The sequence below is a fragment of the Triturus cristatus genome, chromosome 5_1 (genome assembly GCF_964204655.1).
Source record: "Triturus cristatus chromosome 5_1, aTriCri1.1, whole genome shotgun sequence".
Classification (NCBI taxonomy): Eukaryota; Metazoa; Chordata; class Amphibia; order Caudata; family Salamandridae; genus Triturus; species Triturus cristatus.
The window spans coordinates 421,309,610-421,335,173 of NC_140587.1; the positions used below are offsets into that span (position 1 = coordinate 421,309,610).

General features: G+C 43.4%; 1 protein-coding gene across 1 annotated transcript in view; it reads right to left on the reverse strand.

Moving 5' to 3' along the window:
- The window catches only part of VPS13B (vacuolar protein sorting 13 homolog B), a 2,934,705-nt gene that overhangs the window by 1,715,790 nt on the left and 1,193,351 nt on the right, over positions 1-25,564 (reverse strand). The window contains exon 21 of the mRNA XM_085605186.1: positions 17,016-17,163. Coding sequence (XP_085461312.1) covers positions 17,016-17,163 — 148 coding nt within the window. The remainder of the gene's footprint in view (positions 1-17,015; positions 17,164-25,564) is intronic.

A 25,564-nucleotide genomic window follows, 5' to 3' on the forward strand; every position in this document is an offset into this window, starting at 1 on the left:
CGAGAGCTGGTCCGTGGTGGGGACGACTGTTGCCCGTGACCACGGATAGTTTTTTGCCTGCCCCCGGAACCCGGTCACCCGCGACGTGGCCATCGCGACGCTTGTCCCGGGGTCCCGGCCCCGGTGAGGGTCGGGCATACTTGGCGGCCATCTTGGGTCGATGAAGCCTACCATCCTGTCCGCTGGGCCGCAGCGGGCCTGTGAGCGTACGATTATTGGGAGTGTGGCGGCGAGATCACAGAGAGCTGAGCTGGGGTACGGCGACCTCCTCGAGGCTCTTGGTACTCTTCACTCCTCCTTGGTTCATGGTTTCGTGATCTTGGGGAGTAAGCTCGATGGTGTGGCGTCGGAGTTGGGGCAGTGGCGGCCCGCCTGTCCGCACGAACACAGAGTCTACCCACACTGCGCGCAGGAGGACGCTGTGGCGGCCACCCCTGAGGTTAGTACACGACTCGACGCCCCGGCCAGTGTGCTACAGTGTGTTCGACCTTCTGAGGGCCTGATCTGTCCCGGAGGCGTTGGACCTGAGTGGGATGTGGTGGCCTCATCCCGTGCATGCCCTCCTGCGACCCAGAGACAACTCCAGCAACTAATGTCTGCTTTGGCTGCTTCTGCCTTCCTGAACCTTGCGTGCAGTGCAGATCCTGGGGCAGCACTGGGAAGCCTGTTTCCTCACGCGGCGGACTGTGTTGATGCTCAGAGACTTCCACCCCGCCTGTGTGCGTCGCTTCTCTGTCGTTGTTGGACATTCCTCTGCCTAGAAACATTGGGTATGGTGCTGGGTCGAGGGGTTGGCATGGGCAGAATTCCACAGAGTGGTCAGGGATGAGGCTGGCCCCTCGGGGGTGGTCGCCTAGTGGACGGGCGGGCTTGGGGTGGTGTGCTCTCCTGACATGGCTACTGGCACAATAGGTGCATAATGCTCCCCATCGTGGTTTGAGAAGATTGTTTTTGTGCTGTTCCTTGTCCACTTTAGGGGAACCTTACCGTGCGGGAGGGAGAAGCCGGGGGTCTGTTATGAAGGCCCTCCTCCAGTTTATAAATACTTTCTCTACCCCCCCGTCTGGTGGGGGTCCTTTCCTACTTCTTTTTCCCTATTCTCCTACATTTCGGGTCTGGTTCCAGGGCGACAGGCACACTGCTGGGGGGGGGGGGGGCCGTACTCATCTGCAGAGGTGCAGGGTGGGGGGTTGGGGGAGGGGATTCTGTATTCTTTCATCTTTTTTCCATGGCCTCCTTTTTCTTCTCTGATTCTTTTTGTTTTTCTTTTTCTGGGATCAGCGTGATACACCTCCTTTTGCTATGCCTCGTTGCCGTTCCATGTGTTCACAACTTCAGGGGTGTTCTTGGGGAGTTCTGGCGGGGGACTGCGGGCGCAACTGTATACTATGTTTTTCCCCATCCTGATGTTCTTGTGTTTGCGCCATTGACCGAATAGATTGCTGTAAATCGCTAACGTTCATTACTCTGCATAACCGTGATCGTTGTTTTTTTAAAATTGCTTGTCACCTGATCTTTCTGCTTTGTTTCATCATAAAATGAAAACCTCTTTCTCCTGGTGCCCTACTCACGCTGTTCACAGTATTAGCAGTACGATTTTGCTCCCCGAAGTGCTGCCTGTGTTTATACTTGTCATTATTGCTATGATTGCTTAGCGGCCGGCCCTGGGGGGTTGTAGGCCCATACTTGTTCTTATTGAACTGTTAATAAAGGTTTTCAAAAAAAAAAAAAAAAAAGAATATAAAAATGTTTATTTTTTTTATTTTTTTGGGGGGAATGTTGGCAACTATTTCCTGCCTGTTCAGTCGAGTCCCCGCCAGTTCTGGCTGCACGTGGCCGCTTTAGTGACAGCAAAACCACACCAAAGCCTTGTATCCTGTAGCAGTCCCCTGCACCCACGACAGGTCAAGCCCCAGATCACGAAACCCCATTAGAGCGACGGAGCGCATTCATAATACTGAACGGATTTGCGGCTTTCATTGGTGCAGCAGGTGCTGTGGCCCTGGGGCATGGCGCGTGAGGGGCCCACAGCACCCCAATTAGGCCTTTTTTATGAAAAAACAGTTGCAGTGGGAGGAACTTTCCTTGCTGTGCCACTGTTTACTGGTAACGCTGAAATACACGTATATGTGTAGATATCAGCGCTCAGAAGGTAACAGAAGGAGCTTTGCAACACACCTAAAATATGTATGACTGACGGGAGCTATTACATTGATTTTTCTATTTTTGCCGATGGTAGTCTGCAATAGGTGAGTGTGTGGAAGGGCAGGGGCTGAGTGTGATACGATTAGGTGGTTTATATTACGAGGAAGAGCCATTGCATCATACATTAGAAAACTTTTGAGGTATTAGAAAAAAAGAGAGGAGTAGATTGGGCGAAGGGGGAGCAGAGGGAAAGTGGAGTAGGGGGTAGAGAAGGGATGGTGGAGGGAGGCAGACCTCCTGGGTAGGACATGCAAGAAGCTAAAGTGTAAATGAGGGAGAGGGTTGGTAGAGAGGCAAAGGTGAAAGAAGTGTATAAGAGGGAGAAGTGAAGAGAGAGAATGAGAGAGGAGGGGAAAGAGTCAGTGGTGGAGAGGGGTTAAAAAGAGAATGGGAGATCAGAAAGGGAAAAAGAGAAGGAAGGTGGAGAGGCAACACTGAAGGAAATTGGAGGAGAAGTGTAGAAAATAGTGATAGGGAGGGGCAGAGAAAATGAAGCTGGGGAAGAGTAATAGTGGAGGGGTAAGAGGGCATGCAGGATTTGAGGGGAGAAGAAATGATCAGGTGAGAGGTGGGTAGCAAAAGACAAGAAGAGGGGGGCTAAAGGGTTGACATAAGAACAAAAGGAGGGGTGGAGGAATGAGAGATGGTGGAGAGAGGTCAAACGAAGGGCGGGTGGAAGAGGGATGAAGGCAGGGCGAGAGGGAGGGAGGTTGTATGAGGGCTGAATACGAGAGGCAGACCTAAAAAGGTGAAAGCACCATTAGCACGTCGATATCAAGAAACGTGTATATCACCTATTCAAGCACATGGATGCCACACACTATATTTAGTTAGGGTGACCACAGTACCCAGCATTTGAATTAAAGGCTATCCCCAGTAGTGAGGATCGTAGTCAGTGCTCAATCACAAACAGCATATTGTGCACGTAACCGTAGTAAAGGCTCCTCATTAAGAGATGCGGCATGATGTAAATAAGACCCCGCATCCGAATACAGAAAAAATAGTACCCATTAATGGAAATCGTTATGAGGCGTACTGCGCAGACAATCATAGTGGAGGCTAAATCTCAAGAAATGCGGCATGCTATTAAGTGTTGCACGATCCCAAATATGAAGCCACTTTATTCAGCGTGACCATAGGTAACCATATGTTAAATAACATACGTTATGTACTACGTATAAACACATACACAGCAGAGTGCCAAAATACCGTAGACCTAATGACCAGAAGCAGCATCCATATAGGGCCAATCGTTAACTTAGTCAGATGCGTCCGCGAGTATTTCCAAACAAGTCCAATATGGAGATTTAAACCGCACACCATGTTGAAACACATTTAAAGAATAAGCAGCGTGAAAGGGAGAGACGTCACCAACAAAAACAAGCATGCGAGGTGCCACAGCGAGACATCTGTTTTGAATTATCGCGCACACGTCTGGGCACGATAATTCAAAACAGATGGTGCCTGTGCCGGTAACCGCAAGCAATAGACCGTGGGCGGAGCAAAGGCAGGACATGCACTCTCCTTTGCCCAATTGCATGCTGTCTTTCTTAGAAAGACAAACGCACAGGTCAATAGCCACTGACCAAAAACAAACCACACACACGAGCGTGTGGTCAGATTTTGAAGCCCCCTTACAAAAAGTCTCGCAGAGCAGTGCATGCGCGCTGGCTCAGGCGAGACCTAAAAAAGGAGCAGATGAACTGTAAACAATTCGCAGGCTGGCGGTAGGTGGAAGCTACGCGCATTTCGGCTGGGGTGCCTTCATCAGGGGGACCGTCTCAGCTTTCTCTATTTTATATGCATGAGATATGGATCTTGGTACTGAGATTGAAATCAACGTTTCTAATAGTGCTTAACCATCGGGAGGAACCTGTGCAAAGGTTAACAGAGAAGTGCTTAAGGCAGAGCCTTGGCGCTGATGGTCGGACATAAAAGGGAACTTACTGAGCGCATAACGGAGCTCGAGGAGGAGATCCTGACTAAGGAAAAAGCTCTGACTTGTACCCCTGACCCAGACGCGCAGCACTCGCTAGCGATGGTGCGCCTTGACTATCACAAACTTCTGACGTAAGCGGCCAAAGTGAGATATAACACCACTCACCATAAGATATATGAGCATGGTGAACGGACGGGTAAACTTCTGGCCTGGTTGGAGAAAAAAGAACAGATATCCAGGTGGGTTCCCTCAATACGTGGGACCGATGGAAACATGATCACTGATCCCCAGCAGATCGCTGAAACGTTCGCTTCTCACTTCTCATTGGTATATACCTCCTCCGATATGTCCCAGTCCTCCTGTCGACCATTAAAGTAACCTGTCTGTCTACACAAGACAGAGACTCCCTAGAGAGCGACATTACAGAGGCCGAAATCCAGAAAGCAATTCAAGATGTGTGTTCCGTTAAAGCCATGGGACCTAACGGGCTCCCAATAGAATTCTTCCAGCCAATGCCTTCCAACAAACTCTCTCCCCACTTACTGCAAATGTATACTGAAAGCTTTGACGTTGAGGGCCTACCAGCTGACGTTAGGACGGCCTCCATTGTGGTCATTCAAAAACCGGGCAAACCATCAGATGATTGTGGAGCCTATCGTCCCATATCACTGGTCACGGTTGAGACAAAAAGTTTAGCTAAACTATTGGCCAACAGTCTCATTCCCTGTATTACCAAACTAGTACACCTGGATCAATCCGGGTTTATGCCGGGGAGGAACACAGCCTTGAATTTAAGGCGATTGCATGGGGTCCTGGGCAGACGTGACACAATCGGGGAGGACCTCTGCTGTCAATGGACGCATCTATGGCGTTCGATACCATCGAGTGGGACTTTCTTTTCGCAGTACTGACAAGGATGGGATTTGGACATAACTTTATCAAGTGGATCCAACTGCTCTATGCCCAACCGACTACGCATGTGACAGTTAATATTCACGTCTCTAGGCAATTCTCGTTGCAGAGGGGCACCAGACAGGGGTGCCCTCTGTCACCCCTGCTCTTTGCCCTGGTGCTAGAGCCATTGGCTGTCTGGGTCAGGGGAGACCCTGAGATCAGGGGGCTGAGGTGGACAGAGGACCACGAAGACCGTATCTCATTATATGCGGATGATATTCTCCTATATTTGGCGTCGCCCTCGCAGTCCCTGCGCAGGGTCCTCCATTTATTCCATATTTTTGGCGCCCACTCGGGGTACGAGATTAATTGGACTAAGTCCCAACTCTATGTATTATGGGGTGCACCGCCCTATAACCCTAGGGGCTATGATATACCAGTGGCATCATAGGGCTTCAAGTACCTCGGTATATATATTACACCAAATCTGACTTTATTCTATGAGTCAAACTTGCTAGTACCCCTGACTTGACTTTGATCCGACGCTAAGCATTGGCGATCCCTCCCCCTTACCCTCCTGGGACGAGCGGCACTTTTCAAGATGTTGGCACTGCCGCGTTTCCTCTATGCATTGTAGAACATCCCCAATGCGATTCATGACACTTATTTTGCCAGTATCGACAGCGTGGTGCGGGGGCTGCTGTGGGATGGTCAGGCTCCACACATAGCTATGAGAAAACTGACTATGGTATGGTATGATGGGGGTATTGTACTACCCGACATGCACGTTTATTATCAAGCGACAAAGTTGGTTGAAATCAACAAATGGGTACATGGGGAATACGACGACACCAATTTTTGTAAAGACCGATGGCTTTTGGGATTGGGGGGATACAATAGGGCACTCTAAGCAAATACCCCTGGTTCGACAGGTGGGACATGATAGGCATCTCGACAGTGGGAGACATGTGGGTGAAGGGAAAACTGGCCACTTTTGGAGACCTGCAGACCAAATATCAATTAGCACAAACCGAGACATTCAGGTATTTACAGATTAGCCACGCAGTCACAGCTGCCTTACCCAAGGATATCCCTCTGCCAGAGTCCTCTCCGTTGGAGGACAGGTTGATATTGGACCCTATGCCTAAAAAAGCCATATCCCTCACATATAAAAAGCTGTTAAATAATCGCCCAGACCCCATGCTACGCCTGCGGCGACACTGGGAGGCAGACCTGGGGGAATTATACGAGGAGGATTGGCGCAATGCTTTAGCTTCTCCTAGAGAAGTGGCTATCCCCATGAGACTGCGCCTGGTCCAATTGAAGATCCTCCATCGTGTATACTTAGACGCAAGGATTTTGGCCAAATTGGGTAGAAGAGCTGACCCCCTGTGCCTCAGGCAGTGCCAACAACCGGTAACATTCTTTCATATCCTATGGGGCTGCTCAATAGTGCGACAATACTGGAACAGGGTTACAAAGCAGAAGGAGAGAGTGGGTGGCAAGACTCTGAAGGCCTCCCCCCAGTTGTGTCTCCTAAATGTGTGGGATGCCACGGATTTAACAAAAAGAAAACGTGGGCTTCACTGAGGTGGGCCATCGCCAAACGTAATATTGTGAAAAAGTGGGGGGCGGCCCGATCATGCAGGATTGGGCGGTCGACATGGACAGGGCAATGATTGCTGAGAAGGATGTATTCAAACATAGGGGAGCCCTAGGATATGGGACCACAAATGGGGGAAGTGGAATAGATATAGAGGCAATATTTGTTTATTTTCCACAATTGAATTATAGCGTGAACAACATCCATTACTGGACATCCCTGATATCGATCATGTGCCCTCACCAGGAAATAAATACGCTGGTTGCTCGACTAAGTGCCAACTGGCGTGCGTATCTGGTTTGCACATTTGATCATCTATGTATTGGATGCATGGTGGATGTACTGGACATTCTTGTTATGATTAACCGGAAGGGAGTGTACTGGGCTTCTTGGACGCCATCTGCACTGCAGTGTGGAAATGTATACTGTGGACCCAACTGTTGTCTTGTTATTGCCTTATGTTTTTCCTTTCTTTTCCTTAATAAAAATTGTTTAAACAAAAAAAAAGAGAGAGAAGTGCTTCAACGATATATACACTCTGTCTATCGTCTGCTTCATTAATTGTTGCCACTAGTAGATATAAAGTGGACAATATCGTCAATATATAGACCGTAGTATAGAGGGGGAGTCCTCAAATGTACCTCTCCGTCGTAGATTCTTTATATCGTCATTTGCACCAGGCTCGACCGCCTATGTTGAAGATAAATGAGATTGAAAACCAGACTTCAAGGATTCAGCTAGAAAATGCTTGCGCTTGTGCTGCTGTTACGAAAGACGCCTCTCATTTGGTAAACCGGGAAAACCGAATGAGAGGCGTCTTTCGTAACAGCAGCACAAGCGCAAGCATTTTCAAGCTGAATCCTTGAAGTCGGAGAGGTACATTTGAGGACTTCGGTCTATATACTACGGTCTATATATTGATGATATTGTCCACTTTATATCTACTAGTGGCTACAATTAACGAAGCAGACGATAGACAGAGTGTATATAATGGTGAAGCAGTTCTCTCTTAACCTTTGCACAGGTTCCTCCCAATGGTTAAGCACTATAAGAAACATTGATTTCAATCTCAGTACCCAGATCCATATCTCGTGCATATAAAATAAAGAGAGTTGAGACAGTCCCCCTGATGAAGACACCCCAGCCGAAACGTGCGCAGCTTCCACCTACCACCAGCCTTCCAATTGTTTACAGTTCACCTGCTCCTTTTTCTATCGATATGTTTAACATACAGTGAAGTCAATTAATTGTCTCTGTGTATTTTATGTATTTGTGTACATGTTCTTCATGGATATTTGACTGTATTGTAGTATGTTTTATATGTAAATCAATATCAGAAAATTAACAAACAAAAAATACACTTTGATACCGATCAATAAGTATTTCTAGGACTTTGAATAAAGAATTTTTGATGAATTTATGCAATCAAACAACATGGTTATGTGTGTATATTTATCATAGGGCACTTTGTTCCATGTATTATTTTTGATCTGTAGCCTGAAATTCATAACCTATAATTAATGAATACTTGCATTTAGCATTTGTTTCCCCCCCAGGAGACATAACACTGACCAACCACTACTTCAACATCATAACACATCAACTGTCTTGTAGTGAAGGGAGACCCTCAGCTTCCTTGTCATGCTACTGCCACTCTTGGTTTCTCTAGGATGACAAGTTACTTACCTTCTTCAGTAACGCCTTATCTGGTAAAGACGTTATCTAGCTACAGATTCCTTGCCTTAGAATATTTCCCAGGCGTCAGACTGGATCTGGTAATTTTTAGGGAGCAGTACCCCTCCGCGATGGTAGGTGGTGTCATTCGGCTCAGCGTGGTGTTGTTCGTGCCAGAAGTGATGTTCACGGCGCCTATGTAAGTGTCACACTGGTGTGCTGAAGTCAGTTACTTTTCGCAACTTTCCACACCGGAAGCGTAGAGCCACAAAGTACACTGACCACTGGTGTGGAAAACTAGGGCCTTGAAAGGGAAGTACCCAGTCACTAGAAATGCTTTGCAGAGCGGGGAGGATGGGTGGGTCAGTAAATAATCTGCGGCTAGATAGAGTCTCTACCAGATAAGGCGTACTTATCTTAGTAACTTGTTCAGTTGATAAAGGTTTCTAGCCACAGATTCCATACCTTAGAATAGGTACCCAAGCAATACCTCCCCAGATGTAGATCTGCGGACCAATTTCACACAAGGAAGTCCTTCAGGACCAAACAGGCAAAATGACAAAATGACCATCTCTACGGACCTAATTGGCTGGACAGTAATGTATGGTGAACGTGTGCTATGAGGTTCGCGTTGCTGCCTGTCACATATCCAGGACCAGAACTCCGCGAGCTAACACAGTGGTTGCAGCTTTAGCTCTGGTGGAATGTGCATGCAAACCCTCAGGGGGTTGCCTTTTGGCAATGCTTAGCAGATTTTGATGCACAGCACGATCCATTGGAAAATGGTCCACTTCTGCACGGCCCGTTTTTTATGCACTCCAACACACCCCACGAACAGCTTGTCGCCCTCTCATAACTCTTTTGCGCGGTCAAGGTAGAACGACAGCGGTCTCTTTGGGTTCAGACGGTGAAGTTGCTCCTCTTGCTTAGAGGGGTGAGGTGGAACTTTAAAAGTAGGAAGAGTGATGGTTTGGCCTACGTGAAATAGAGTGACCACTTTCAGTAGAAAGGAAGCTCTTGTATGAAGCACCAGTTTGTCTAGGTAGATGTTAAGATAAGGAGGCTTGGAGGACAAGGCCTGAAGCTCACTGACCATCTGGACAGAAGTTATTGCCACCAGAAAGGCCATCTTGATGGTAAGGAGCCTGAGTAGACAATTGTGCAGAGGCTCAAAGGGAGCACACATAAGGAAGGTGAGGACGCGATTGAGATCCCACTGGGGCATAACGAAGGGAGTGGGAAGGATATTATGTTGCAAAGCTTTCTAAAACCTATTTCCAATGGAGGATTGGAAGAGGGAAGGCTGGTCAGGCAAACAAATAAAAGCAGAAATTGCAGATAGATAACCCTTAACAGTGCCCAGAGCAGAGCCCTGCTGGGCAAGGGAAAGAACAAACAGGAGCACCTGAGAAAGGGGGGCAGAAAGGGGACTGAGGTGTCTTTCTGAACACCATGCCATAAATTTAGCCCAACGGCAGGCGTAAACCATCTTGGTAGAGGGATACCTGTTGCCGCTCAATCTCCATGCAAGAAGGCGGAGCATTGACAGGTTCGGCTGGAGAACCCTCCCCTGCTGCAGCGACAGAATATCCTCCCAAAGGGGCAGCCGGATAGGAGAACCAATGGCCATGCTCGGGATACCAGACTCTCTGTGCCCTGTCTGTAATCACAAGAATGACTTGGGCCTGGTCATTCTTGATCTTCTTGAGAACTCTGGGCAGGACTGGTATGGGCAGAAAAGTGAAAAAGAGACCTGAGCTCCACTCAAGATGAAAAGCGTCTCCGAGTGAGAACTGCCTTGGAAACTCCAGCAGGCTGAACTGCTGACATTGCGCATTCTCATTGGTAACAAAAAAAAATCTAGCCAAGGCTCACCCCACTGATGAAAGAGACTTTGCACCACCTCCGAATGGAGAAGACATTTGTGATCCGTTAGGCATCTTTGTCCGCTCTGGTGTTCAGAGAACCTGCCAGATGTTGAACCACAAGGGATATGCCCTGCTGTTCCAGCCATGTCCAGAGATGCAGGGTGTCTTGACAAAGCGTCCATGACTCCACCCGGCCCCGTTTGTTGCAGTACCACATGGCAGTGGTGTTGTCCTCAATTGCACTAGTCTTCCCTGGATGGAGGGTAGAAAGGCTTTCAATGCCAATGGGATCGCTCGGAGCTCCAACAGGTTGATTTGGAGTTCGGAATCCGGTAGAGACCAGAATCCTCTGATCTCTACCTCTCCTAGATGGCTGCCCCATCACAGGAGTGACATATCTGTAAATACTGCCAGATCTGGTTGGGGAAGCGAGAAGTGTCTGCCACTGACCTAATCTTGGTTCGAAAGCCCCCACTGCAGGCCCCTTGTAGTTCCCTCTGATATATGGACCATGTGAGAGAGATTCCCCTGATGCTGCACTCACTTGAACTTCATGTCCCACTGCAGAGCTCGCATATCCAATCCAGATCCATCTGTGGATCCTAGAGGCCCGACTAGCGCCGTCGCCGCTGTCAAGGATTCAGTAGGGGCTCCTCCCGAACCTGTGGGTCCTTAGGTGAGCCAGAGGGAACGGGGCGCCTTAAGATGGGGTATATGGCCTCATAAAATTCTCGCAATTGGGAGGGGGCCGCTCCAGCTCCCGGAAACTCGGGGAGTCGTGGAGCTGACCCAAATGCTGGCTCAACCACTGAGTCAGGCCTCGAGTGGTGATGCTACCTCGTCGGCTGACGGATGAGGTGAAGTCTAAGAACACTTCGACGACTTCTTGTGCGACTTGGACTTACTCGAATGGACTCGGTGACTTTGAATGTGATGACGACCTCCGGCTTCGCGATGGCTCACGGAACCTTCCTCTTGGCTGGGACCGTGAACGTCGCGATGCACATCGAGCCACCATAAGCTTGAGGGGAACTCCCTCAAGGTCTTCAGGTGCATGGTGCAGCAGTTGGGGCAGGCCTTCGAATCGTGGTCCTGCTCGCGGGACTAAAGACGGTGCAGGTCCGTCACCAACATCTGTCGGTGACAGACGCCACATAGGTTAAAAAAGGATCTTCTGATGGGGAGTGATTCAGTTCAGGGCTGTGAAGGCTGGAATCAAATTGAAGTATGTACAGCGCAATGCCTCCCAGACAATGAATTAGGTTTCATTCTTGGGTGGGGCTCTACATGAGTTTCCCTACTCTGGTTCAAAAGATGAACTTTTTAAATCTAGTGTTAATTTACAACGAAGATATGGTGCCCCGTATTCAGATTTCCAAGTTCATCCCAACTTTTTTCAATAAATACTCATAAGCCCGGGACTTTGACTAATTCAATGTTTATCTTTTATATCGCTGAGGAAGGGTGTTACCCAGAAACCGGTCCCAGGATGCTTGTTTCCGGTTCAGTAAAGACCTGGCTTGGCAGTTCGGGCTGGACTGTTCCCATGAGGCACAGGGTCAAGACTGATGCATATGTCTGGGTCTGAACTGAGCTGGCAAAGTGAGCTAAAGAATGATGATGGATTCAACCCAATTCTGTGACTGGGGGTGAGTGTCTGAAAAGTTTCAGCACTCCGTCCATCATCTCCTTGTGTTTGCAATAATTAAATGTGGACACTTAACTTGGAAACATGCAATGGATACTTTGACAAAGTTGGGATCTCATGAGTAATCGGACTCAAACCATAATTATAACTTTACCTTCATTTTTGATGGAAATCTAAATTATGGCCCTTCTAATACTATGATGTATGTCCATGGAGCAACACACACCAGGTAAAACAGTCAGTTGAGGGGGTTATATTAAAAAACAGTTTCCTTGAAGACAAAAGTCTGAAAAAATTGAGCATCCACAATTTAAGTATCTGCTCTATTTAAAAAAGCCAGCTACCTGCACATTTTAAATGATCACAAATCAAGGAAACCATTAAATCTGGTGGTCTGCCCCTTAACTCCAAAACTGTTCAGTGATTAGGGCTGCTTCCCAAAGTGAAGATCTTACCTACGTGTAAATTCAGGGTGCAGGATCTAGATAAGGAATTGTTTATATGTCCATATCTGCAACACTTTCCAACAAGATTCTTGAGCCAAATATTTATTAAATATAAAGTACAGCTAAGCAACAGCTGAACTTAGTTTTAGCACTAAATACAGTGACCAACTGTTAGAGAATTTACACCAGAGGTCTTCAAATTTTGGGACGCGCCCACCTTGGGGGCGTGGATGGGTTCCCAGGGGGGCGCAAATGCCTCTCCAAGCACACGTAAATGAAGATGGCCTGGAAGTGTGGCGATGTTTATTTGCTGCATTTCCAGGCTGTCTTCATTTACTCCGAAGTGCGTGGGGCCGGAGGTCAGAGAATGTGCTGCTGTTGGCTTGGCTGGGCAGTGTCTGGAGTCTTATCTCTGGCACCCGAGTTTTGCACAGGTCTTTAAAGACCACTTGCATATTTACATACCTTTCTGGTTACTGAGGCACAGTTTCTTTACTGGTTCCAGTACCCCCTGGACCCCACTCTGCCTATTCCTTACATTTGTATTTTACACTTACTGTCATAGTGTGATAATGCATTTCATGAAAAGGAATATAAAGTAGGGTTGCAAAATAGAAAATGCCAGCCATGTGTTGTTTAAAGAGCCTACAAAGACTTTGTCTTGATACTAAATAGGGTTATAAATAAAAAAGTATGAATTCACTTTTAATGTGACTTTTCTGTCTTTGTTCCCTTTAATTATCAGTCATGAATCATTCAGGCCGCACTAGAACATGATTAAAAGTGCTTTCTATTTATATTTGCTGTTCGAAGTACGCACAGATAAGTGCTGACAATACGGCTTTAGGTGACTGCTTATTTTTGTCCCGTCTGGGACATCAAAATAATGAGCTGGCAACCTTAATCATAAGACTGGAAGCTTGTTGCAGGATCAGCACATTATTTATTTCCTTCACCCTCGATCCCTGATTAATGTGATAATAGCAACAGTTTAACTTATATCTGAAACACTACGTAGCCGTTGATAACATGCTAAGTTACTTCAAGTGTCTGGAAATGCACCCTGCATTCAGATAACTCACCCCTCATTCTCGCATTTCACTTTCACACTCACCCTGCACTCACAGCGCATAGTTATGGACTTCCTGCATTTGCCACATAATCCATCATCTGCTGCATAATTTGCAGACTTAAAAACATATGGTTCAAAAGTTACTAAAAATGCAGCAACACATGTTACCTCGTAGTGGAAGGCCCTTTCTAAAGGTTGACTGGTCACCTTTCTGTTGATTATTGCTATATGTGGGTGTTAATGTGGTACTTATGAGGGGCATTAAAGGACAGGACAGTGTTAACAAATGTAAAAATTGCAAACAAATGCATTAATGCTATAAAAAAATCTGCACCATTATGCAGCATGATTCGCCTTCTCCTGATGCATAATTCCAGTAGCTCTATTGATAGTGCTATGAGGTCCCAGCCTGTGGCAGAAAGCCCTGTTAATCTGTAAGTCATTATTTTAAAACAGTATTTACATACTCTATGCTAGGCTGCTTAAAAATGATGCAGTGATTGAGATAAAACACGTTCTTTCAAAATATACTCAATCAAACTGTATCTAATGCAGACATTTTTGTAAGTGTCTCCACTATTCCAGATCTCAGCTGATACCACCCTCACATTACATCTCAAAAAGAATAAATCTTTGCATGTGGCGTAATGAGGATGTCTCCGGCCAGAGCACTTTGTTGAGGGGGCCCCCTGGAGCTTGGGGCCCCAGCACTGCGGGGGCCTGTGTTACGATCCTGCCACCATGAACTTTAAGGAGAGCCACTGGAATTATTCAGCAGAAGAGGACCACATTATGCGGCAAGTTTGACTAAATCATGCAGCAAGAAAAGGTAAATTATGCGGAACAATGTGCCACATTTTGTGGTTAGCATTACTTCATTATTTTGTAATTTTAACTCAAGGTAACCCTGTCAGGGGAAATATTTCACCTCATTAGTACCAGTTTAACACCCAAATACAGCAGTAAGCAACTACAAGATTACCAGTCAATCTTGTCAAAGGGCCTTCCACTGCTCCGGAACACTTTGTCACGCATTAAGTAACTTTTGTTCTGTTTGAGCTAGAATCAAGTTTTTTTTTTTAAATATGCAGATTATGTAGCAAATGCAGTAAACAGATCATTATGTGGAAAACGCTGCTGCTGCAGAACCTCATAATTCCAGTGGCTTTGGCTTTAAGTGACTCAATCAATTACTGGCTGCTAAGAAGGCTGGTTTCTTTTTTTAACTTTCTGCACTACCACCACACCCTTCAATTTCAGGCAGAGACACCTCAAAGTCAGTGTTAACCATTCAGGGGCAGTTTTTTGTGTGAAAGCTGAGTCCATGGGGTAGCAGGTGGAAGGCCAGCAGGGTTGCACTCAGATCCAGAGCCCTAATCCTCTCGATCCCTGGGGCCTCACAGTGATGGTCTAGAAGACAGAGGAAAAGAGTGAGATTCATAGTTATTGTCAAAGAGAAGGCCCAGAATAGGGAACACTGTATGGGGACTCAATTTTGTGTTTGCAAATGGCCAGAGACAGCTTCTTCAGAGAGATACCCCAAATAAGGGGACAATATAAGTGTTTTTATTTATTAAAGGGACATTCATTAGTGAAGCTGGTACTGCTGCCAGGTGTGTAAGTGGCCACTGCTGGTTATCATTAAGGAAGCAGATGCAGCAGGACTGTTGTCCAGGGATTTGAGAGGCCCACTGCATCACAGTTATGACTGTCTAACTTTAAAAAAGGGGCATCAGAGATTATTTTCCTTTCAAGCATTAGGACCGAGGTGATGTTCAGTCATGGTAGGAAAGTGGTAAAAGATGCAGGGGAGATAGTCTGCTACACAGGACAGCAGTTATCATTAGTGCAGCAAGTGTAGTTGCACTGCTGTCAAAGAGTGTGAGGGGCTCACAACAGCCGAATTATGGGGAACAGTTTGTTTAGGATATCTGTTTTGGTTTGATGCATATGAAGTTTTATAAATCTCATATTTAGTGCGATTCATAAGCTATAGAAAAGGTATTCCTGAAATCATCTCATAAGCCCCGCTCCCTGCACGCAGCCATGTCCCTAATGCTCCCCCAATCCTTGCCATAAAGTTTTGGTGGAGGGCCTGACCTCAAAACATTTTGCTTAGGAGGGGACTCAGAGTAAAAAAAGTTTGAAGACGTCTGATTTACACTTTTGAGCATGCTTTATGGATCTATTTCAAATGGGAATGAAAAAATGGATTTGTATTTTTATTTCTGTGTGTTATAGATGTCCAGTCGAGGGTAATACCAAAACAAATGTAACTAACTGCTAAAAAATAGGAAAAGGTGTTCAATTCAACATGGCTGGAAACCAGTCACATAGTTGTACAAGACATACTGCAAAACAGGCACATTTGTTGGTGCATACAGATAAGCAGTAGAGGCTATTGTTTGCCAAGAAATGTGTACTGACGTTGTTCTTATTGTTTGCAATACTCACAACTATAATTCAACAAAAAAACTCAGTGAGTTAACCACTTGTACCTAAACAGGAGCTGAAATACCAACAAGAGCAACCCAGCATTTTACCATTCTTAGGTTGATGAACTGTATAACATTAAATTGGGTGAAAGCAGTATATGTTGTTGACAACACCTACAAAGCATAAAAACGAACCCAAAACACCTGTGAGCATTCAGTTTCGAAGAACAGAGAAATGAGGACTAGGTTGAGGGTCTCCAAGATGGCTATAAAAAACAAAGTACTTCCACAGTGAAAAGTGAAGTAGAATGATGCATTTCCCACTAACTGGCGGTGGACGTAATGTGATAATAGAGAATAATCAAACAAGCTGAGGCACAGTGCATCCAGGTGGGCTTTGAGGTGCAAAAAGTACTCCTATTGATTTCCACCAAATGTTTTGATTAACACTTGCTAGGGTTGATGCAGATGCTCAAAAGTGGATACATTCAATGTGGCCTTTTAGAAAGGTAGCTACCCTTGTGACATCTTAGAGACAAAATGGGACAAGGGGCCTACCACCATGTCAAAGGACACGCTGTATTGTGAAGGATGCCACAAAGCCATTTCTGGCACATACCATTGTAATACAACTGGACAACATGGAAAATGGTCTTTGATGCCTTTTAGGTCACACAGATTTGTAACAGAATTCAAGGCTGGAAACTTTTCAATCTAAAACGTAGGTATATACACCAAAGGCACGAAGTAAGAAACATTCAGTTCACTACTGTCTTTCTCACCTCATCATTCTGGCCCGCCATCACCATACATTCTCTTCCTCTACCTGCACTCCGGGGTTTGAAGTTATATTACTATTTAAAAGAAAACAGGTGTGTGCTTGTATAAAACACTGCATTCTCCAGGTCACTCCATTTACACTCTGCCAAACTCTCACTCCAGGGCCTTTTGCAGTTTCATTCATTCCAATCAGGAAAGGAAGTTGTGAACCCTTGTGCCTTGCTAACAGGTTCAGTCGGCAATAAGCCTGAAGGGCCAAAGGGGAATCAGTACACGCTTTAAATGAATTTTAAAAGAAATCTTGATGATTACAAATTATAGAAATTATAAATTAAATAAATCTCTCTCAGAAGGAATATTTATTCAAGACTGGACGGTGTGTCGGGGTGTTTGCACAGCTGATCTCCACTGAAATGTGTTTTTTTAGGTTCAATTAAAGTAGAGAACGTACCTGTAACAGTTTTTGTTTTGACAGGGCTGCTGGCGTATTCGGAGGCCTGATTTGACGGCTGCCTTGCCAAAGGCGCACTTCCAACTGACACCTCATCCTCTTTTTTTCTAGTTACTGGCATAACAAGAGGAACAGCTCCCACCGGCTGCTAAAAGGGAAACAGCGAAATAAAATAAATGGTGCATTGTGGGCAAGTTAGGGGCAGCGATGTTTAGCATACACATGACATCATAAAATGTGTCTCGCGAAGGTGTATCAGGAAGGCTAGGAAAACAAATGCTTTGCTTTGATTTCAACACCTCCGGTTCTGATTTAATGCAACAGAGCTGCCATGTATCCTTGGAGTACCAACGTGCATATCCACTGTTTCTGTGAATACGTCTCTTTGCGTACGGCCAGCCCCAACTCAGTTTCCCTTTGCCTAATTATTTTAACCATTTATTTTAACGAGAATGGAATTATTATGGTTTCTGCGTGGCTCTATGTAAAAACACCTTCTAACTGCTGCAATCATGCTTGGCCAGATGGTGCGGGAAAGGTTTCCAAAGATGAAAAGCATGGCTGCCGCCCAGTGTACTTACGCCCATGATGGAGGAAACAGCTAAGCAGCAGGGACTTCCACAGCTGTCAACACTTGCACTACTTTGGGAATAAAACCGAGATGCATGGACGAACCAGTCAATCAATCAAGCGACTTTATGAGAGCAGGCCAATGTCTACCTACTACCCAATGACAGCTTATTCAACTGCGGCCTGGAATACACTGTAGAGACTGAAGTGTTACTGTGGAACCAGAAGTTGAACCCAGTCACTTCAGACTGCAAAGCCTGGTACTTATAACTTTAGTTTGTTTGAACGGAAAGCTCTTTAACTCTCCTAGAGTTACAAGATGGGAAATAAAGACATATCTTTAACATTACATCTAACATGATTGCAGAGCATGTGGTCGCACTAATTTTAACCTTCCCTTAGGTGAATGACACAAATATCGGATTAACAATATCGTGAGAAATTAATATTGTGTCAGTAGTAATGTAACTACAAAATTAGCGTGTAACAGAATATTGAAAGCAAGAAAATTTCTTTTTGGGTATATAGATCGTTAAGAATACCATTTACCATAACATAGTAGTAATACAAATGTTTTTATTAATATAATGTGCTTTGGTTAATAAATAAATTTCAGGGGTTTGTATTGTTGTTATAATGGTTATTAGTGTTTTTAAAATGTAGATTGGAATTTAAAGGTTTTTTTTTTACATTCAATTAGTAATTCATATGTAGTGACTGGTTATTGGGTTTTCAGGGGAATAGGGTGGGAAGCTAATTAAACTATAACTAATCTAAATTTAACAGTGCTTATTTTATACTGTAAATTAACTGTTGAATTGAATAATAATTATGTACATTGTTGTTTGTTATTTTATGTATATAATTTACATTTTTCAAAGAATATTTTATATATATATTTTTGCTAATTTATACAATAATTGCCGGTTGCTGGGCTTGTAGGTGAATATGGTGGGAAGTTAGTTAAATTATAATTCATTTAAATGTATGTTACTTTAGCATTGTAAATTAAACATTTAATTGATTAAATTTGTAAATTGTTTAATTGTAATTACTTCCTTCCTTTTTTTGATAACCACATTTTTATTGATTTGATTGATATAGTAAGTAAAAGCATACATACAGAAAAACAGAAGACCAGCAGCAAGCAAGACATCAAAGCATGGCAGGAGTACAATATCATAATGGCGACGGGGACGCCCTGGACAGCCACAGAGCATGAAGGAGAACCTATTAATGCTCATCATAGGTCCACAACCACTCCAGGGGGTTTCAGTCCTCTATCACCCCAACCCATTTACCCCACAATTTGCAATATTTCTTTGGACAGCCCCTGGCCTCGTACAAAGCTTTTTCTTGTGCCGCACACTTATCCACCCCCCTGCGCCATCGTGTCATGGTAGGTGCGGTCGAGTTCAGCCAGTTCGCCACAATATCTCTCTTGGCCACCATCAGGGCTGTGTTCAGGAAGAGTTTGTCCACCCTGGAGCCGTCCAGCCCTTCCGCGACCCCAGGAGCACACTGAGCGGGTTAAGAGGAACCTCCCAACCCAGGACTGCACTGACTTCCCTAACCAAGTCCAAAAAGCACACAACTACAGAGCAAAGCCATACCATGTGGAAAAAATCAGCCTGCGAGTGGTTACAGCGGGGGCAGGACGCATCAGGTCTGAGCCCTGCGCGGTGGAGACGCAGCAGAGTAAGATATGCGGCATGGAGGTAGTATATTTGGACTAAACGGAGCCGCGCCAAAGCTGTGTTTGTTTTAGGCGGCATTAGCGCATCCCTTCAGTCCTCATCCTCCAGAGTCCCTAGCCAAATTACTTCCTTAATTTTGATGCTTATTTTAATTTTAATATTTTTGTTGATTATTTATATTTTAGTAGAGGGTTGTTGGGTTTGTAGGGGAATAGGGTGGGACGTTATTGCAGTTATAATATTTTAAAAATTAATTTCCCTCAATGTTTAATTGATAATTATGTATATTTGTATTGGTTCACATATTGTGCTAAATAATTTTTTAATTTATTAGTGTTTTTAATGATGCCTGTAAAATCTATTATTTTTACATTTTATATCTTGTGTTTAAATAAGGTCTCAAATTAAATATTGTTGTATTTATTGCTTTTTGTGAGTTTTTTATTTGCAGGTAGAGAAGTGAATTTTATTTTTATTAATGTAATTTTTTCCTTAAATTATGTAGCATTTAATTTTTATTTATGCATTATGATTTAATAACTTTGTTATGTTTTCAACTGTATTGTAAAAAAAAAAAAAGATGAATACTTGGAATGTTATATGTTACCACTCCAAACACTTTCCCTAATGTTGCTTATTAGGGGGATGCGAATAGTAAATCTAACCCCTTCGTAGTCCAACACTTTCCCTACTGTTGCTTAGAGTGGAATCGTAAATCTAATTCCTCTGAAGTCTAGGTTTCCCGCCTGCTGCTTAGAATGTTAAGGAAACAGTAAATCTAACCCCTCTGAAGTCTAACACTTTCCCTAAGAAAACCACCAACCGCAACTGACTTACAGTGCCCAAGCAAATGACCATCACATGAAACCACAACAGACAGGATATCCCACCAACTTCCTATACAAAGTTGGATAAGATTTCCCCAATAACAAAGAGACAGTTTTAACAATATCAGACTTATTACTTGTGGAAATGTTAATCATAATGGTGGCAATTTTGTCATTAAAGAGCAGGAACGCTTTGTTATATGTTGGCTTGGAGTTGGCGATCAGAACATCCTTTAAATGGAGTATGAGTCATTTGGGATAGATTAAAAGAGCTCCCATTAGATATTCTTTATGAAACTGTTTTATTCCCACAGTTGGCTTTGTATTTGAAGACCCACTTGTCAAACAAGGCAAGTTAGTGTCTATAAGTAAGCATTCGGGGGCACATGCATCAAAGTTACAATTTGTGATTATCAAACAGCGATTTTTAAGGAATCACTATTTGATCATCGCAAAAGCCTATGCCTGTAGGAATTGCAAAAAATGTGTGATTTCCTTAACATTAGCTAATAGCGATTCGGAAATTCATTCCAATGAGCTTACCGGCCCATAGGAATAAATTGGCATTACATTAACTAATTGCGATTACCAAATTGGTAATCGCAAATAGTGAATGCAAATCCAAGGGTGTCCGGGAACCTTGGGCCCCCCCCGAAGCACCCCACAAAAAAGGTAAGTGTGCACATGTAAAGCACACACATGTCCTAAGGGCATGTGTGCGCTACATGGCACTTTGAAAAATGCATTTTTGTGTATTTTTCTAAGCATGCACATATTACCATCAACTTGAGGTTGATAGTAATTAGCGTTTCCTAAATGCACAGTTTGCATTTAGGAAAGGGTACGTGCATCGGCATTAGGTAATCACCAATTGCGATTCCCTAAATGCATTCACAATTAAGGTAATCGCAAATAATCGCGATTACCTGAGTTGCGAATGTCAAGCCTTTGATGCATTTGAAATGGCCATTTTCTGTTCGCAAAAGGGTCAATTCTGCTAATCGGCCCGTTTGCAAACAGAAAATGGCTTGATGTATGTGCCCCTCAATGTAGCCATATGTTTCTTCCGATTATCTTCCAATAGATGTGATTTCTGTTTTACAGAAGCTTTAGATTCTTCCTTGTAGCAGGGGGTTCTGTGAGCTTGGAGTCTTGATTTGGCGCTGGGTGATATTTCTAAGGTCTCTATATGGTGCTGCTAATAAATTCATGTCACAAGTGTGACTGATATATTTTTAGAAAACATGCTATGTACTTTGACCAAATTTTCATGGTGGAATTGTGGCAATATATTTTGCTGTTATTTTAGTTACAGAATTGAATTGGCTTTTCATTGTTCGGAGATGTCTAGTACAAAAGAAATTTAGAAACCATATGGAAATATGACAGGTACAATGGGGATACTTTGAATCAATAAGCTTCTGTCTCATAAAAGGTTGGGTTGACTGCATTATGTATTGCTTACAATATGACGTGTTCTAAGAATTGTGATGGAAGACTTAAGATAGGGATATACAAATGAAAACACTCAATGAGCAGACAAAGCCTCTGTAAAAAGTTCTAGAAAATGTACAGAAAAGGGTAAGCCACAAAAAATTAGCCTACAAACCACAAACACTTTTATATACATGTTTTTTTTGTACACGATGTCAGAGAGAATTTCAGCATTAAGCCTAGATTGGAAACATGGTGCCATGGAATTAGTGAAACCATTTCATTTATAAATATAAACATCATACCATACCCTTCCCACTTTTTTGTTGTCACCCTGTTTTAGGTTTTCGCTGAGTTTTGAGGAAAAGGGATATAATCAAAATAATGTAAATATTCAGGTACAACCATGGCTCTCTCATGAACAGCTCTGGCTGATATATTGAATTTGGCATGTACTATCAGGACTACAAATTTATTGAGTGAAGTGTGCTTGCGGTTGCTCTTCAAAGAGAGAATCACTCTACCGAAGTAGTACTCCTCTAAAAATAAAAAAATATAAATGTTGATGTCTTTTGTATAGAAACAGAGCCAGGCCTGAAGTTCATCTGTGATTAGTCTGCACCTATTAGTATAAGGCACCCACAGGGCTCTTGCAAATCTTATTTTAATAATTTCCTTTCAATAACGAGTCAGACAAATGAATGATGATATTAACTAAATATAGGTTGTCTAATCAAGGATTAGACACTGTTCATCATACTCGTAGTCCACGATTGCTCACTGTAAAGTATAATTTGGGGCTATATGTTCACAAACAGCTTTCCCTTGGAGGCCACTAGTATTCCACCTCTTTTATTTACACAACGTTCAGGAAGATCCTCTGTCACCTCCCTTTGCCTAATGGGTCATGCAGTCCTGTCTCTTTGAATCAGAGGATTCACTGGCGCGAGGGGAGGCTGGGTCCTGAGATCTGCAAGAAAGAATGGAGGAGGTAAGGCTAGAGTTCCTAGAATCCAAGTTGTGCCCACCGTCTTTTCCCACTCATCCTTCCCCACAACCTCCCCACCCGCTCTTATCTAGACTGCATTCTTGCCAGCAAAGAGGAATGGGGAGAGACAGTGTAGGGGCAATAGAATCCAGATTTTGCCCACCATGACTGCGTAAAAATTCTCTTATATAGGTATTAGTAATCCCACGTCTAGTCTACCTTTGTCCCTAGCATGCACCTTTGTTACTATTGGAAAATATATATTGACAACATACCAAAAGTATGGAGTGGGAATAAGATGGATGTAGAAAATTTCACAAGTGGTATAAATAGTGAAAATTAATATCTAAATATTCCCAGGACTATGGGCAGACATAGCCTGTCTTTTTAGACTACAAACTCAGGCTAGTAACTTATGTATACTCAAACCCTACAGACAAAAATGTGCTACTGTGGTTCTTCAGTCACTATCCTAAATCCTAAGAGAGAACCCTACCTATGGTCAGTTGCAGAGAAAGAGGAGAAACTGTTCATATGAAAATACTAATATTGCCCAAGCAAATGACCATCACATCAAACCGCAAGAGAGAGGATATCTAGCCAATCTGACCTACAAAACCAAAATGAATGAAGTAATAACAAAAAGACTGTTTTAAAAACATCACAATATACAACATAGCTGATTAACTTGAGTAACCGTTTTTTCCACATTATCAAACCAACTACAGCCCACAATTAACAAACATTGGAAAATCTTAAATAACATATATAAACCTTTTCTTGTTTTCAACAGAGGAAACAGTATTACAGACACCAACACACCAAAAACCAGCATGACCATCTGGAAAAGCCACTCCCCACCCACCTTGGAATTACGAGGCATGTTAAATACAGAACATGCAATGTTTGCAGTCAAACAAAATAACTAACTTGATAGATCTAGGTTCGAGGACAATGTGGGAACAATGAAAACATTCCATGTAATAGCACAAAAAAGTGAGTTACACAATGTGTCCTTGCAACAAAAGATATATATAAAAGGGTAAAAGAAAGATAACATTCCAGATTCAAGAACACAAAAGCAGCATAAGCTGTGCAAAACTAACCACTAAACTAGTAACTAATTTTCTAGAAAGGAAACACAAGGCAAAATAACTATTTTGGGCACGCAAAGAGTATGTCAGCTCTCACAATGACCCTTACTAGACATCGCATATACATCTAGAAAAAGAACAATCTTGGATTTTCAAGATCTCAACAAATGGATATGGTCTCAATGATGATGGGACATGTAGACATCTCAATACTCGAAGAGACTTGCTATTTTGTCATTATTGGAACTGAGTCGCATATCCAAGTTACAACGTGTTTTAAGATCATAGTACACCCACGGTCAGGGATTTTTCTTTTTTCTTACCTAGGTTCAGTGGTTGGCAACGTAAAAATCATATATACAAAGCACACTGAATTCCAATACTATCTCTAAATACCTAAATGTTATTTAATGTTTATCCTTTTGGTGCTATAAGAGTTGCCATAAATGATTCAATTAGCATGTATAACACCAATTATAATTTAAAGATAAGTGTCCCTACATACTTGAGGAACATTTACATGAGCAGATTCTAAACTACATTGCCCACTACCATACAGCAATACGTCATCACATAAATAAACATCGCATACAAATGGAGGCCAAACATCCCTGTGAAACTGGCATTTCTTGCCTATATTTACACTAGTTGAATACTATGCTTGCTCAAGATTCAGGGCAACAAAGAAGGCAAAGGTGAATCAGTGAAAAGCAATCGCCTACATCTAATAAATTCTGTGCTAACCTAATTGAGAGTATGGTCCTAATGAATATATAATTCAAGCAATTTTTTTATAGATTCACAGAAAAAAGGCACATCTGAAGAAAATCACTTCCCATGCACCCAAGGAGCATTTAGTGGAGTTGCTATGGGTAAGTATGCCTAGTGATTGTATTCACTTTTCTGACAATACCCCCATCGTGCAAATATGGCTATACATCACAACTACATGCTTTGTTTACCAAACGTGAGCGGTGTGTGTGAGCTAGTAAATGCTATCATAAGGGAATACCCATTTGGCAAATATAAAACTTTAGAATCATAACACTTGTAATGTAAGAGTGTTATTTTAAATGCTGGATTTTTCATTGTGCAAGGTCATATTCTTTTTTCTCAGCACAAGTTACTATACCTAACCACATAAATAGGATGGTGTGTCAGATAAGATACAGTGACTTGTTTAAGACTGTAGTTTTGGTAACACAGGGATCCACTTGTCAGCGTCAAAGCCCTAGATGAGCTGTGCCTAGAATACTGAGGGTAGAAACAAGTCGACTTCATAATACAGACAGGTAGGGTCCTTATAGGCCTCTTCAGGACTAACGTTTCTTCAAACCTTGTGAAAGGAAGCTTCCAAAAATGTAATTGAAAATCCATTTTCTACTACACATTTTTAGCTCAACAATGCATTAACATCAACCTAATAATTTAGCTACCAAAAAAAACAGAAGCTCGCCACTGACCAAAGTTCAGAATTGGGAGTGGACTTGATGATGGAGAATGTCACATAAATGTGGATGAGAGCACAGCATCCTTAAACAGAAGGGACTTCCAATATAATATAGGGACACTAAAGCAGTAGATACCACCAGAAACGATCCAAATATGACTGAGTGTAACTAAATTCAAGGGGGGGTCTGCATACCTAGTTTTTCCTTCATGTTTCAGTTTCACTTGCTGTTAATATAGATGTTCTGCTAGACCACACCCTCATTTCGATTACCCTCTGAGAAATGGTTATAAGCTTCCTTGGGCATTGTCCCCCCTATTAGGTTGGCCCTGTCCCTCTTTCTGGTGTCTGAGGAGCCATGGCATCCCAGAAGCATCTCTTCATGCTTACCTGCTGGTGTCCGATACAGAACACCTACCTCAGAGGTAGCTGCAATCTTTGTTCTGGCCTCTTCACCTTCCCATCTTCAGCAGGCACGAGCAGTTAAGA